This window comes from Hyperolius riggenbachi, chromosome 2 (assembly GCF_040937935.1).
Source record: "Hyperolius riggenbachi isolate aHypRig1 chromosome 2, aHypRig1.pri, whole genome shotgun sequence".
NCBI classification, from domain to species: Eukaryota; Metazoa; Chordata; class Amphibia; order Anura; family Hyperoliidae; genus Hyperolius; species Hyperolius riggenbachi.
Window position 1 is genome coordinate 541,689,952 of NC_090647.1, and position 12,199 is coordinate 541,702,150.

The 12,199-nt window shown below is 42.4% G+C and overlaps 1 protein-coding gene and 1 long non-coding RNA gene across 6 annotated transcripts in view; one reads left to right on the top strand and one right to left on the bottom strand.

Moving 5' to 3' along the window:
* The window catches only part of LOC137547308 (uncharacterized), a 135,837-nt gene that overhangs the window by 50,989 nt on the left and 72,649 nt on the right, over positions 1–12,199 (bottom strand). For 2 of the 3 annotated variants that reach the window (XR_011026560.1, XR_011026555.1), the window contains exon 3: positions 7,643–7,698. The exons of the other annotated variant lie outside the window; for it this stretch is intronic. This is a non-coding gene — a long non-coding RNA (uncharacterized lncRNA). The remainder of the gene's footprint in view (positions 1–7,642; positions 7,699–12,199) is intronic. 3 annotated transcript variants of the gene reach the window in all.
* LOC137547307 (transient receptor potential cation channel subfamily V member 3-like) overlaps positions 1–12,199 on the top strand; it is a 100,866-nt gene that overhangs the window by 46,084 nt on the left and 42,583 nt on the right. For all 3 annotated transcript variants that reach the window (XM_068270753.1, XM_068270754.1, XM_068270755.1), the window contains 3 exons: positions 4,233–4,373; positions 7,567–7,844; positions 10,665–10,841. In XM_068270753.1, coding sequence (XP_068126854.1) covers positions 4,233–4,373; positions 7,567–7,844; positions 10,665–10,841 — 596 coding nt within the window. The remainder of the gene's footprint in view (positions 1–4,232; positions 4,374–7,566; positions 7,845–10,664; positions 10,842–12,199) is intronic.

The window sequence follows — 12,199 nt, forward strand, 5'->3', positions numbered from 1 at the left end:
TTGGATTCCAAAGATGGGGTCCCTACATCTCTGCAAACCAGAGTTACAGGGGTCCAAAATTGGTAAAATCCCCCATAGGCTTTCATTGGGCCTCCTATTTACAGTTCCAAAATCTCACATCTTTTCAAAGGGCAATTGCTCAGCAGTGGCAAATTTTCTAGCATTGTAGGGACCCTTAGGGGGAACATGACTGGTGAGTTTTGCCACTGCTGAGCCATTGCCCTTTGAAATGGTGTGAGATTTTGGAACGGTAAATAGGAGGCCCAATGAAAGCCTATGGGGGATTTTACCAATTTTGGAGCCCTGTAACTCTGGTTTGCAGAGATGTAGGGACCCCATCTTTGGAATCCAAGTCTAACAATATGTCTTCTACCTGCATGAGACATTTCGTGAAATTCAGACGTTGCTAACGGCCATGGCTGAGATTTATGTACGTCACCATCACTACCATTGAAATAGCCCAAATAAACAGGTTTTTGTGACCCTAGGCTATGACCTCTTCGGCCTAGGGGCCCGAAACTCACCAGTCATGTTCCCCCTAAGGGTCCCTACAATGCTAGAAAATTTGGTACTGCTGAGCCATTGCCCTTTGAAAAGATGTGAGATTTTGGAAAGTGAAATAGGGAGGCAATGAAAGCCTATGGGGGATTTTACCAATTTTGGACCCCTGTAACTCTGGTTTGCAGAGATGTAGGGACCCCATCTTTGGAATCCAAGTCTAACAATATGTCTTCTACCTGCATGAGACATTTTGTGAAATTCAGATGTTGCTAACGGCCATGGCTGAGATTTATGTACGTCACCATCACTACCATTGAAATAGCCCAAATAAACAGGTTTTTGTGACCCTAGGCTATGACCTCTTCGGCCTAGGGGCCCGAAACTCACCAGTCATGTTCCCCCTAAGGGTCCCTACAATGCTAGAAAATTTGCCACTGCTGAGCAATTGCCCTTTGAAAAGATGTGAGATTTTGGAACTGTAAATAGGAGGCCCAATTAAAGCCTATGGGGGATTTTACCAAATTTGGAGCCCTGTAACTCTGGTTTGCAGAGATGTAGGGAACCCATCTTTGGAGCCCAAGTCTAACAATATTTCTTCTACCTGCATGAGACATTTCGTGAGATTCAGACGTTGCTAACGGCCATTGCTGCGATTTATGTACGTCAGACTCGCCACCATTGAAATTGCCCAAATAAACAGGTTTTTGTGACCCTAGGCTATGACCTCTTCGGCCTAGGACTGCATTGAACGCGACCCACGCATTGTGCGCATTCTGGACAACACCAATTATTGTTTATTGTTTATTGAACCTCTCATCTGTATTACATTTATGACTGCATGGCGACAAAATGCAAATTGCTATCCGCACGCTTCTTGTCCTCATGCAAGTCCTGGGTTGTTGTGTCTCAAAGCGTGGCCTTCTCCTCCTGCGCCGCCCTCCTCCTGTTCCATCACGTGTGCTGCTGCTGGGTTAGCGTTACCGGTCCCTTTTCCTGGAACCTCTTATCTGTATTACATTTATGACTGCATGCCGACAAAAAGCATGTTACCTGTGCAAAGAAAACAGACATTTCCCGCATTTAAAAGACAGTTTTCCCTTTGAAACTTTAAAATCGATTTTCTCAAAAACTATAAGCTTTTTTTGCTAAATTTTTTTTTCCTCTTGTACCCACTCCCAAGGTGCACATACCCTGTAAATTTGGGGTATGTAGCATGTAAGGAGGCTTTACAAAGCACGAAAGTTCGGGTCCCCATTGACTTCCATTATGTTCGGAGTTCGGCTCGAACACCCGAACATCGCGACCATGTTCGGCCAGAACCCGAACATCTAGATGTTCACCCAACACTACACGTGACCCGTTCGGCCAATCAGAGCGCTAGCCGAACGTTCGGGGAACGTTCGGCCATGCTCTCTTAGTTCGGCCATATGGCCGAACAGTTTGGCCGAACACCATCAGATGTTCGGCCGAACTCGAACATCACCCGAACAGGGTGATGTTCTGCAGAACCCGAACAGTGGCGAACACTGTTCGCCCAACACTAGTTAGGGATAGAGTATTTAAAGAGGAACTCCAGTGAAAATAATGTAGTAAAAAAAGTGCTTCATTTTTTACCATAATTATGTATAAATGATTTAGTCAGTGTTTGCTCATTGTAAAATCTTTCCTCTCCCCGATTTACATTCTGACATTTATTACATGGTGACATTTTTACTGTGGGGGCAGGTTATGTAGCTGCTCCTAGCTGTTTTGGCCGTTAGAGACAGCTGTAAACAGCTATTTCCTGTCTGTGAACCTTGTTACATTGTAACAAACTGCCAAAAGTACCGCGGTCCCAGAGCTTCTTGTGGGAGGGGTTTCAGCACAAAATCAGTCATACAGCGCCCCCTGATGGTCTGTTTGTGAAAAGCATTATATTTCTCATGTAAAAGGGAGTATCAGCTACTGATTGGGATAAAGTTCAATTCTAGGTTGGAGTTTCTCTTTAACCACTTCAGCCTTCAGTCGTTTTCACTTTATGCATCCGAGCAATGTTCACCTCCCATTCATTAGCCTATAACTTTATCACTACTTATCACAATGAACTGATCTATATCTTGTTTTTTCCACCACCAATTTGGCTTTCTTTGGGTGGTACATTTTGCTAAGAGCCACTTTACTGTAAATGCATTTTAACACGAAGAATAAGAAAAAAACTGAAAAAATTTCATTATTTGTCAGTTTTCGTCCATTATAGTTTTAAAAGAATACATGCCTCCATAATTAAAACTCACGTATTGTATTTGAACCTTTTGTCCCGGTTATTACACCGTTTAAATTATGTCCCTATCACAATGTATGCCGACAATATTTTGTTTGGAAATAAAAGTGCATTTTTTCCGTTTTGCATCCATCACTATTTACAAGCTTATACTTTAAAAAAAAATAGAAATATTTCATCTTTACATAGATATTTAAAAAGTTTAGACCCTTAGGTAAATATTTACATTTTTTTTTATTGTAATGTTTTTTTGTTCTTTGTTTTATTAAACATTTTATTTGGGTATTTTTGGGAGAGTTGGGTTGTAAACAGTAATTTTTTTTTTGTAAATATGTGTTGATTTTTTTTTTTTTTTTTACAGTTGTAGTTTTACTTTTTGCCAACAAGATGGCAGCCATGAGTTTGTTTACATGATGTCACTCTAAGCATAACATGTACGCTTAGAGCGACGTAAAGGGATGTAGGAGTCAGAAAAAGCGAAGCTTCCGAGAGAAGCTGTCGCTATTTCTGCGGGGGAGAGGAATCAGTGATCAGTCACCATAGCCCGATTCATTGATTCCTGGGCTAACCATCCGCGGCCAGGAGCACGCGTGCACGTGCGCGATTGGCCGCGGAAGTGCACATGGCCTCCTGGACGTAGCTAGTACGTCCAGGAGGCGAAAGTGGTTAACCTGTAACTGTGAAAAGGACAAGATTTTTGATTTGCATGGGTCATATACGTCCTTCAGGGAGACCAATTCAGAGGTCACAGAAGGCCATTTACAACTAGTGAAGTAGTTCCCTGGAATTGTTGGGTTCCCTTATATATGTGTCACTTGATAAAAATGCCGTCAGAGATATTTGTTCCTATTCCGGTTCCAGAGATCCTACATAAACCTGATTGATTTGATCCCTGTTTTGACTAAAGCAGAGGACTCCGCCTAGACCCAGCAGTGCTCCAATAGATATTGGGGAAATGTCCACCCATTTTGCCCGATACGGGGAAGCCAGCCACTCTGAAACTTGTCGTAAATGTATGGCCATATGACACAATCTAAATTGGGGTATGAAAAGGCCCCCTCTGGACCTGTCAAGCTCCATCACCAAGTGTGAGACTCTGGGCCTACCCTTGGCCCAGGTAAAACAAAGCCCATCTTTCTGGAGTTTGTGCATGTCAACCCATTTGATGCAAGTGGTGTTGGTGTTTTCAGTTGGGTTGCAACTGAGGCAAATGGGATTTTGAATGCTGAGGTGTGATTGAGGTCTGGCTTGGGACAAGATGGATTCCTTGCAGGAAAAATGTTTTAGGAGTCTGATATGTTACGGGAGCAAATAGGTTCTGAGTAAGACGATACAGTATTTGCATACCGGTAAATGACTAAACAATGATGAACTATGAAAGCCATCCAACAGTTTCTTTGTATAGGAACCAAACCGACTGGCAGGCACACACATGAATAACTTAATGTATGAATTCTTAATTGTATTTTAGGTCAGACGGCTTTACATATTGCTATTGAAAGAAGACAGCTACTTATTGCAAAGAAACTAATCGAGAAGGGGGCTAACATAAATGTTCGTGCAGAGGGACACTTTTTTAACCCGAAAGATAAAAATGGAGGGTTTTATTTTGGTAAGTATACAATATTCTTGTCATATGTAATAAAACTCAGCAGAAGAAATATTGCTTAAAGAGACTCTGTAACAACATTTTCAGCCTTATTTCTTCTATCCTATAAGTTCCTATACCTGTTCTAATGTGGCCTGTCTTACTGCAGCCTTTCCTACTTGCACTGTCTCTGTAATAAATCTTATCTCCTTTCCTCTGTCGTGTCTGTCGGGCAGAGGCTGGAATGTGTGGAATGTGCAGCACTGCTTGTTATTGGCAGAAGCTTTACACACCCCCTCCAAGCTCTGCATGAGTCACACAGTAAGCTAGTTCTCTGCCTATGATACTCTGGTTAGAAGCCAGTCTTTTGTTTGTAAACACTGCCTAAAACTGTTCATTACAAACCAGGATTGCAGCAGGGAGTGGCAGAAACAGCACAGAGGGGCACAGGAGAAAATAAGGAATAGAATGGTATGCTTTTTATTGTAAGAATATTAGAGTACAGATTCTCTTTAAAGGGATTGTTAAAGGGAACCTAAACTGAGAAGGATATGGATTTTTCCTTTTAAAAAAAGGTTGCCTGACTCTCCTGCTGATCCTGTGTCTAATACTTTCAAACACAGCCCTTCAACAAGCATGCTGATCAGACGCTCTGAATGAAGTAGACTGGATCAGCTGCATGCTTGTTTCAGGTGTGTGATTCAGCCACTACTGCAGCCAAAGATCAGCAGGCAACTGGTATTGTTTAACCACTTAACGACTGCCTAACGGCGATAGGCGTCGGCAGGTCGAAGTGGTGTTTCCATGGAAACTTCCATGTCAGTTCACGGAGGGTGTCTCCGTGAACAGCCTGCGAGCCTCCGATCAGAGGCGGTACAGGACGGATCGCCGTCCTGTGCCGCCCATGGAGCGAAGGGGAGGGAGGGAAGGAGAGGGAGGAGGAATATCGCTGCGGAGCCCCCCCCCCCCCCCGCTCGGCCACACAGAGCGGCGGCGATCAGACCCCCCCAGCAGGACATCCCCCTAGTGGGGAAAAGGGGGGGGGGGAAAGTCTGATCGCCCTGCTTCAATCCTGATCTGTGCTACGAGGTGGAGAGCCCACGCAGCACAGATCATTCAAAACAACCCCGGTCCTTAAGTGGTTAAAAGGAAACATCCATATCCCTCTCAGTTTAGGTTCCCTTTAAGTGACATGGGACATAATGAGATAGACACGTACGGCATGTACAGTGCATAGCACACAAATAAATATGCTGTGAGGCTTTTCTTCTTTCTCTGCCTGAAAGAGTTAAAGAACCACTATCGCAAAAAATGGTAAAATTCAAAATGCTTGTAAACATACAAATAAGAAGTATTTTTCTAACAGAGTAAAATGAGCCATAAACTACTTTTTTTTCCTATGTTGCTATCACTTAAAGTAGGCAGTAGAAATCTGACAGAACCAACAGGTTTTGGACTAGTCCATCTCTTCATGGGGGATTCTCATCAAGGCTCTTATTTTTTATAAAGACATTTCCTGAAAAGCATTTATACAGTGATGCTGGCCAGCTTCCCTGCTTGCTGCACACTGTTTTTGGCAGCTGGACAGAGCAACTGCCATTCATTAAGTGCTTTTCAAAATAAACAAAACCTTGAGAATCCCCTGTAAGGAGATGGGCTAGTAGAAATCTAACAAAACCGCCAGGTTTTCGACAACCTACTGCAAGTGACAGCGACATAGGAGAAAAGTAATTTATCACTCATTTTATGACTGGAAGAAATGTACTTCTTATTTGTATGCCTTTACATGTATTTAAACTTTTCACGATAGTGGTCCTTTAAAGAGAACCAGAGCTCTGGATGAAAAAAATGTTATACATACCTGGGGCTTCCTCCAGCCCCATAAACCTGGTTCGCTCCCACGCCGCTGTCCTCCGCTTCCTCTATCCGCCGGTACCGGGTCCCGTAGTTTCGGCTAGTCGGGCCAGTCGGCGTAAGCGTAGTGCGTCACTGCCGGCGGACGCGGCCAATTTTCCGCATCACAGGGGCTCCCTCCATATACTTGCGCATGCGCCTCCATACTACGCAGGCGCATGCGTAAGGATATGGAGGGGGCCCCTGTTCATGTGAAAAATTGGCCGCGTCCGCCGGAAGTGACGGGACCCAGTACCGGCGATGGAGGCAGCGGAGGACGGCGGCGTGGGAGCGATCCAGGCTTATGGGGCTGGAGGAAGCCCCAGGTATGTATAAAAGCTTATCCTTTTTTTACATATAGGTCGTCTCTGGTTCCCTTTAAAGGCGAGGGAAGGCTCTGGGTTCTATAGAGCCTTCCTGATCTCCTGCTGGTCCCCGGGTTCCCCCGCAGGCTCCCCTGTTCAGTCGTGGACTGCTCGCTTCTGTGTTGTGTAGGCTTCGGAAGCACTCGGGCTTCCAAAAACGGGCCTCTCCATACTGCGCATGCAGTACGGAGATTCTATTCAGATGTAATATTCTTGGCATGTGTGCACCAACATACATTTACACACTTAACCACTAGCCGCGATCTGCGGGAGTGCTGTTCCCATTCCAAGGGTATAGATAATCATCTTCCGCTGCAGATGCATGGCACACACGCATGCGCGCACCTATGCTTGCTCTTTTCATCGGCACTTACAGGGTAGATTGGTGGGTGAATAGGAAATTTATATTGCCAAAGCCAATCTAAGTGTTGGATTTGAATAATCTCTGCTGTAACAAACAGCAGAAGTTATTAATGGAAAAAATGTAAAAAAGCCAAAACAAAACAAAAAAACAACTTTCGCTTTCATTTTGCCTAGAAAGCTGTGTATCATACATTGTACTAGGAAAATATTTTAAACGTTCTAAGAACAAATGGGCAAATAAAATGTGTGGGTTTTGATTGCAGCATGTATTATTTTAAAAATATAATGGCCAAAATCTGAGAAATAATAATTTTTTTTTCCCATTATTATTTTCTAATTTTTCTCATTAAAATGCATTTAGAATACAATAATTTTTAACAAAATGTACCACCCAAAGAAAGGCTTATTGGTGGTGGAAAAAAAACTATAGATCATTTTGCTGTGATTAGTCGTGATAAAGTTATTGGCCAATGAATGGGAGGAGCGCTGAAAGATGAAAATTGCTGTGGTCCATAAGGGGGAAAACCCCTTAGTGGTGATGTGGTTAATTAAACTAATGCAAAGGATAAAATAAACTTTTTCTTTTTTCCCTTGAGGTGAAACCCCTTTGGCCCTTGCTGCGTGTACCAACCAACCAGACATAGTGGACCTGCTGATGGAGAAAGAACCAACCTGTGTCACCATGCAGGACTCTGCCGGGAATACCGTGCTCCATGCTCTGGTCACCACTGCAGAGGAGTCAGAAGTTCAGAATAAATTCATAATACATATGTATGATAAAATCACACGTAATTGTAAACACAAGTTAGAAGACATCCGCAATAATGATGGCTTTTCACCAATGCAATTAGCAGCAAAGACTGGAAAATTGCAGGTGAGCTCCTATTGGATATATACAGTCAGTCAATAACTTTTACAGGTTATTTTTCAGCACAGCTCTGAAGAAACCTCATTAGTGACAATTGTAATCTGCTAATTATGATTACACAAAATTTCACTTACATTTCGCAATTACGGCTAAAAGTATTCCGTGTAACCCATTCGTAATTTCATATAATGTTTGCATAATTTTGTGCCAAATTTAGCAGTAAATAGCAAAGCCCCCATATATGCTATTGTCATCACAATTGCTACGCATGTTAAAGGAATACTGTAGGGGGGTCGGGGAAAATGAGTTGAACTTACCCGGGGCTTCTAATGGTCCCCCGCAGACATCCTGTGCCCGCGCAGCCACTCACCGATGCTCCGGCCCCCGTCTCCGGTTCACTTCTGCAATTTCCGGCTTTAAAGTTAGAAAACCACTGCGCCTGCGCAGACGCGCCCTCCCTTCCGCTGACATCACCAGGAGTGTATTGCGCAGGCCCAGTATGTTCTCTGCCTGTGCAGTAGGCACCTGGTGACGTTAACGGGAGCGAGGACACAGCCGCTAAATTCGGCATGAAATTACAGAAAATTGTGAAATTATGGTTCTTAATTATATTTACATTTTATTTATATTAACATTATGATTTTTCCCTAAAATTCTGATTTTGCGTCATTGCGAATTACGATGTGAAATTACAATTATGCGAAACCTATGCTCATCACTAAGCCTCATCTGAGTCTCATAAAATTGTCCAATTAGTGCCCGGGATGAGGTCCAGAAATAAAGGCCTTCTCTCGTGCCTTTCAGTGTCGCAGTACTCCGGACATACAGTCCTCATTCTTCACAGTTGCTCTCAGCTGGTCCAGTCATGTGACTGCAGTCATGAGCCACTTGACCCACTTCACATGACTTTTAATGTGCAGATGTGAATGTACCATTACAATATAATTGCATTGCGTTGGCATTGTAATTATATTTGTCTGACCGCAATACCCCAGTGTGAACATAGCCTAAATGTTCAATGAAAGCCTTTATCTAATTTTGGGTGGTTTTTATGAGGTATTTGTGCTCATATTCCCAATCTGTCGGCCAAGTTTTTTTCATTAACCAATTAACCTTCCTGGACGTAAAAGTTACGTCCAGGAGGCCATGTGCGCTCCCGCGGCCGATCGCGCGTGTGGACGCGCGATCCCGGCCCGCGGTTTGTTAGCCAGGCAATCAGTGAATCGGGCTATGGTGCCCGATCACTGATTCCTCTCCCCTGCTTTTTCTGGCTCTAACGTCCCCATGCGTCTCTCTAAGCGTACATGTTACGCTTAGAGTGACGTCAAGTAAACAAACTCATGGCTGCCATCCTGTGGCCAAAAAGTAAAACTACACCTAAATGTAAAAAAATATAAAAATAATCATATATTTACATTTAAAAATGACAATTTACATCCCACCCTCCAAAAAATACCCACATAAAATGTTTAATAAAAAAACAAAACATTACAATAATAAAAAAAAAAAAAAACTTAAATATTTACCTAAGGGTCTAAACTTTTTAAATATCAATGTAAAGATGAAATATTTCTATTTTTTTTTTTTTAATTATAAGCTTGTAAATAGTGATGGATGCAAAACGGAAAAAATGCACTTTTATTTCCAAATAAAATATTGTCGCCATACATTGTGATAGGGACATAATTTAAATGGTGTAATAATTGGGACAAATAGGCAAACACAATACGTGGGTTTTAATTATGGAGTCATGTACTATTTTAAAACTATAATGGCCAAAAACTGAGAAATAATGAATTTTTTCTGATTTTTTCTTATTCTTCCTGTTAAAATGCATTTACAGTAAAGTGGCTTTTAGCAAAATGTACCCCCCAAAGAAAGCCTAATTGGTGGCAGAAAAAACAAGATATAGATCAGGTAATTGTGATAAGTAGTGATAAAGTTATAGGCTAATGAATGGGAGGTGAACATTGCTCGGATGCATAAAGTGAAAACGACTGAATGCGAAGTGGTTAATAGTGTACCATTATTTGAAGCATCATACAGTAGATGGCCCTCTTGTTGTTAAACTATGTTAAGGGTGTTGGTCTCCTCCTTTTGTAGCGTTAGGCTCCTTTTATACTTAATACGTTGCTCTCAGTTAAAGCTGAAAGACAGAGTAACCAGCCAGCTCAGGGTGACCCAAACACCTCCCTATACATTCCTAGTGACAAATCACTTAAAACTGAAAGAAAACTGATTTTCAAAGTAATGCCCATGTTTTCCTATGGCACAGTTCTCACTCTATGTGTTTTAAATGAAATCTTTTTCACAATTTACTTCTATAGAAAAGACGCGTACTAACGCATACCAACTGATAAGTGTAAAAATATATACAGCAGTTTACAGGAATATGTGGTACAAAATCAGTAGGCATGTAGCAAGGTCATAAAGCAAAGCAGAGCATAATCAGGTAAATCAGATTAAGAGATCAGGACAGGAAACAGGTACATCAGGTCCAGATATCACAGGTACTCAATAATCTTGCACTGGACTGTAGTACAAACAGGCCTTACATAGGCAGTCCATCAAGTCAGGTGACTTGATCTGCATATTCCTTGGAACTCCATGTAACACCCACAGGTGAACCAAAGAACTGCAGCGCCTGTCCAAAGATTGGAGGGGGGCCATCTGCTGGTGGGCAGTGGAAGTCCATAACAATTCATGCAAGTGCTGCCACCAGCAGGAGAACTGAGGTAATGGTTGTGACAATTTAATCAAATATATACTTTTGAGAATGTGTGTTAATACAGTTTCTTTTTTTTTTAAACGTTTTCCCTCTTATAGGTACTTAAATATATTCTGAGCCGGGAGATAAAGGAAGGAGAAAACAAGGTTCTGTCCAGGAGGTTTACAGACTGGGCTTATGGTCCCGTCTCCTCTTATCTGTACGATCTCAGAGATGTGGATACAAGTTCAAAGAACTCAGTACTGGAATTAGTCGTCTACAATCAGGATATTGATGTAAGTCACCTCATAGGTAGAATACATCATGACAACTCACGTGAAACCGAGTAGATTGGAACTAACAGTGAGCTAAAATGTGTCATCAGAGCAGATACTAGACTTTCTGCTGCCTGAAGAAAACTTTGGACTTTGGAGAATGCCCCCGTCACCCCCCCTCCATGCTTGATCACTAGCAATGACTCTCCAACGTCACTGCTACTGATCAATTCAGTGATTGGCCCAATGACGGTGTTGTGGTCCCACCCACGAGACCATTGGCACCAGTTATCAAGAGGAACAGTGGTCGGCTGTTAATTGGCTGGTCTGGTGCCAGCACACTCACCTGATTGGTTGCATTCCAAAGCTTCTCCTCTGACTTGCCATGGTGATCTCTCACTGGAGATGGGGTTTTACCGTACCATGCCTCGATAAGAGGCATATATCGACACCTTGCCTGCTTATGATGTCATAGAGAAGGGTGGCAGGTGCCACTGGTTGAATGAGGACTGGGATGTGTGGATGAGGAGGGTAGTGTGTGTGCCAGGAACGTGGAAGGGAGAGAGAGGAGGAGGCAGGTGCCAGGTGGCCTAAACTGTTTGGCCAAACGCCTCCCCCTAGATTTTCTTTGTAAAATAGAAACATAAAACATTACAAAATATACTGATGCTCCACAACTCCCCTCATAAAACAAAATATTGACCACTGATCTCCTATTGAACATACTGGCTACCTTTTTATTGTTTTAGCCCTACTTCAGTTATCAGTGAAAAACAAAACATTGTCCTATCATGAAAATCCTCAACTGAATCATGGAAGAACTTAACCACTGACCACCCTGCCGCCATTTTAAAACGTCCTTTTGGTCCCTCTTAATGGACTACAGGACATTATAAAACATCCTCCCCTGCCGCTGCTAACATGCCCGAGTGCTCCCCCTCCCCCCAGCCATTTTTACCCGTCAGAACCTTGCAGAGCCGCGATTGGTGAAACAGAAGTCATCTTCCCAGAACCAATCAAAATGCCCGTAAGCATTACTATGTATGGCATGAGGGTATATTGCTGTTATATTTCCATATATGGGGTTATGATGGACACAAAACTGAAAAAAATTATTTCCAAATAAAATATTGTCGCCATACATTGTACTAGGGACATAATTTAAACATTGTAATAACCAGGAGAGATAGGCAACTAAAATGCGTGGGTTTTATTCACAGTAGCATGTTTCCTTTTAAAACTATGATGGCTGAAAACTGAGAAATAATGAATTTTTTTCATTTTTTTTATTATTATTCCTGTTAAAATGCATTTAGGGTAAAATTCTTAGCACAATGTACCACCCAAAGAAAGCCTAATTGGTGGCGAAAAAAAACAAG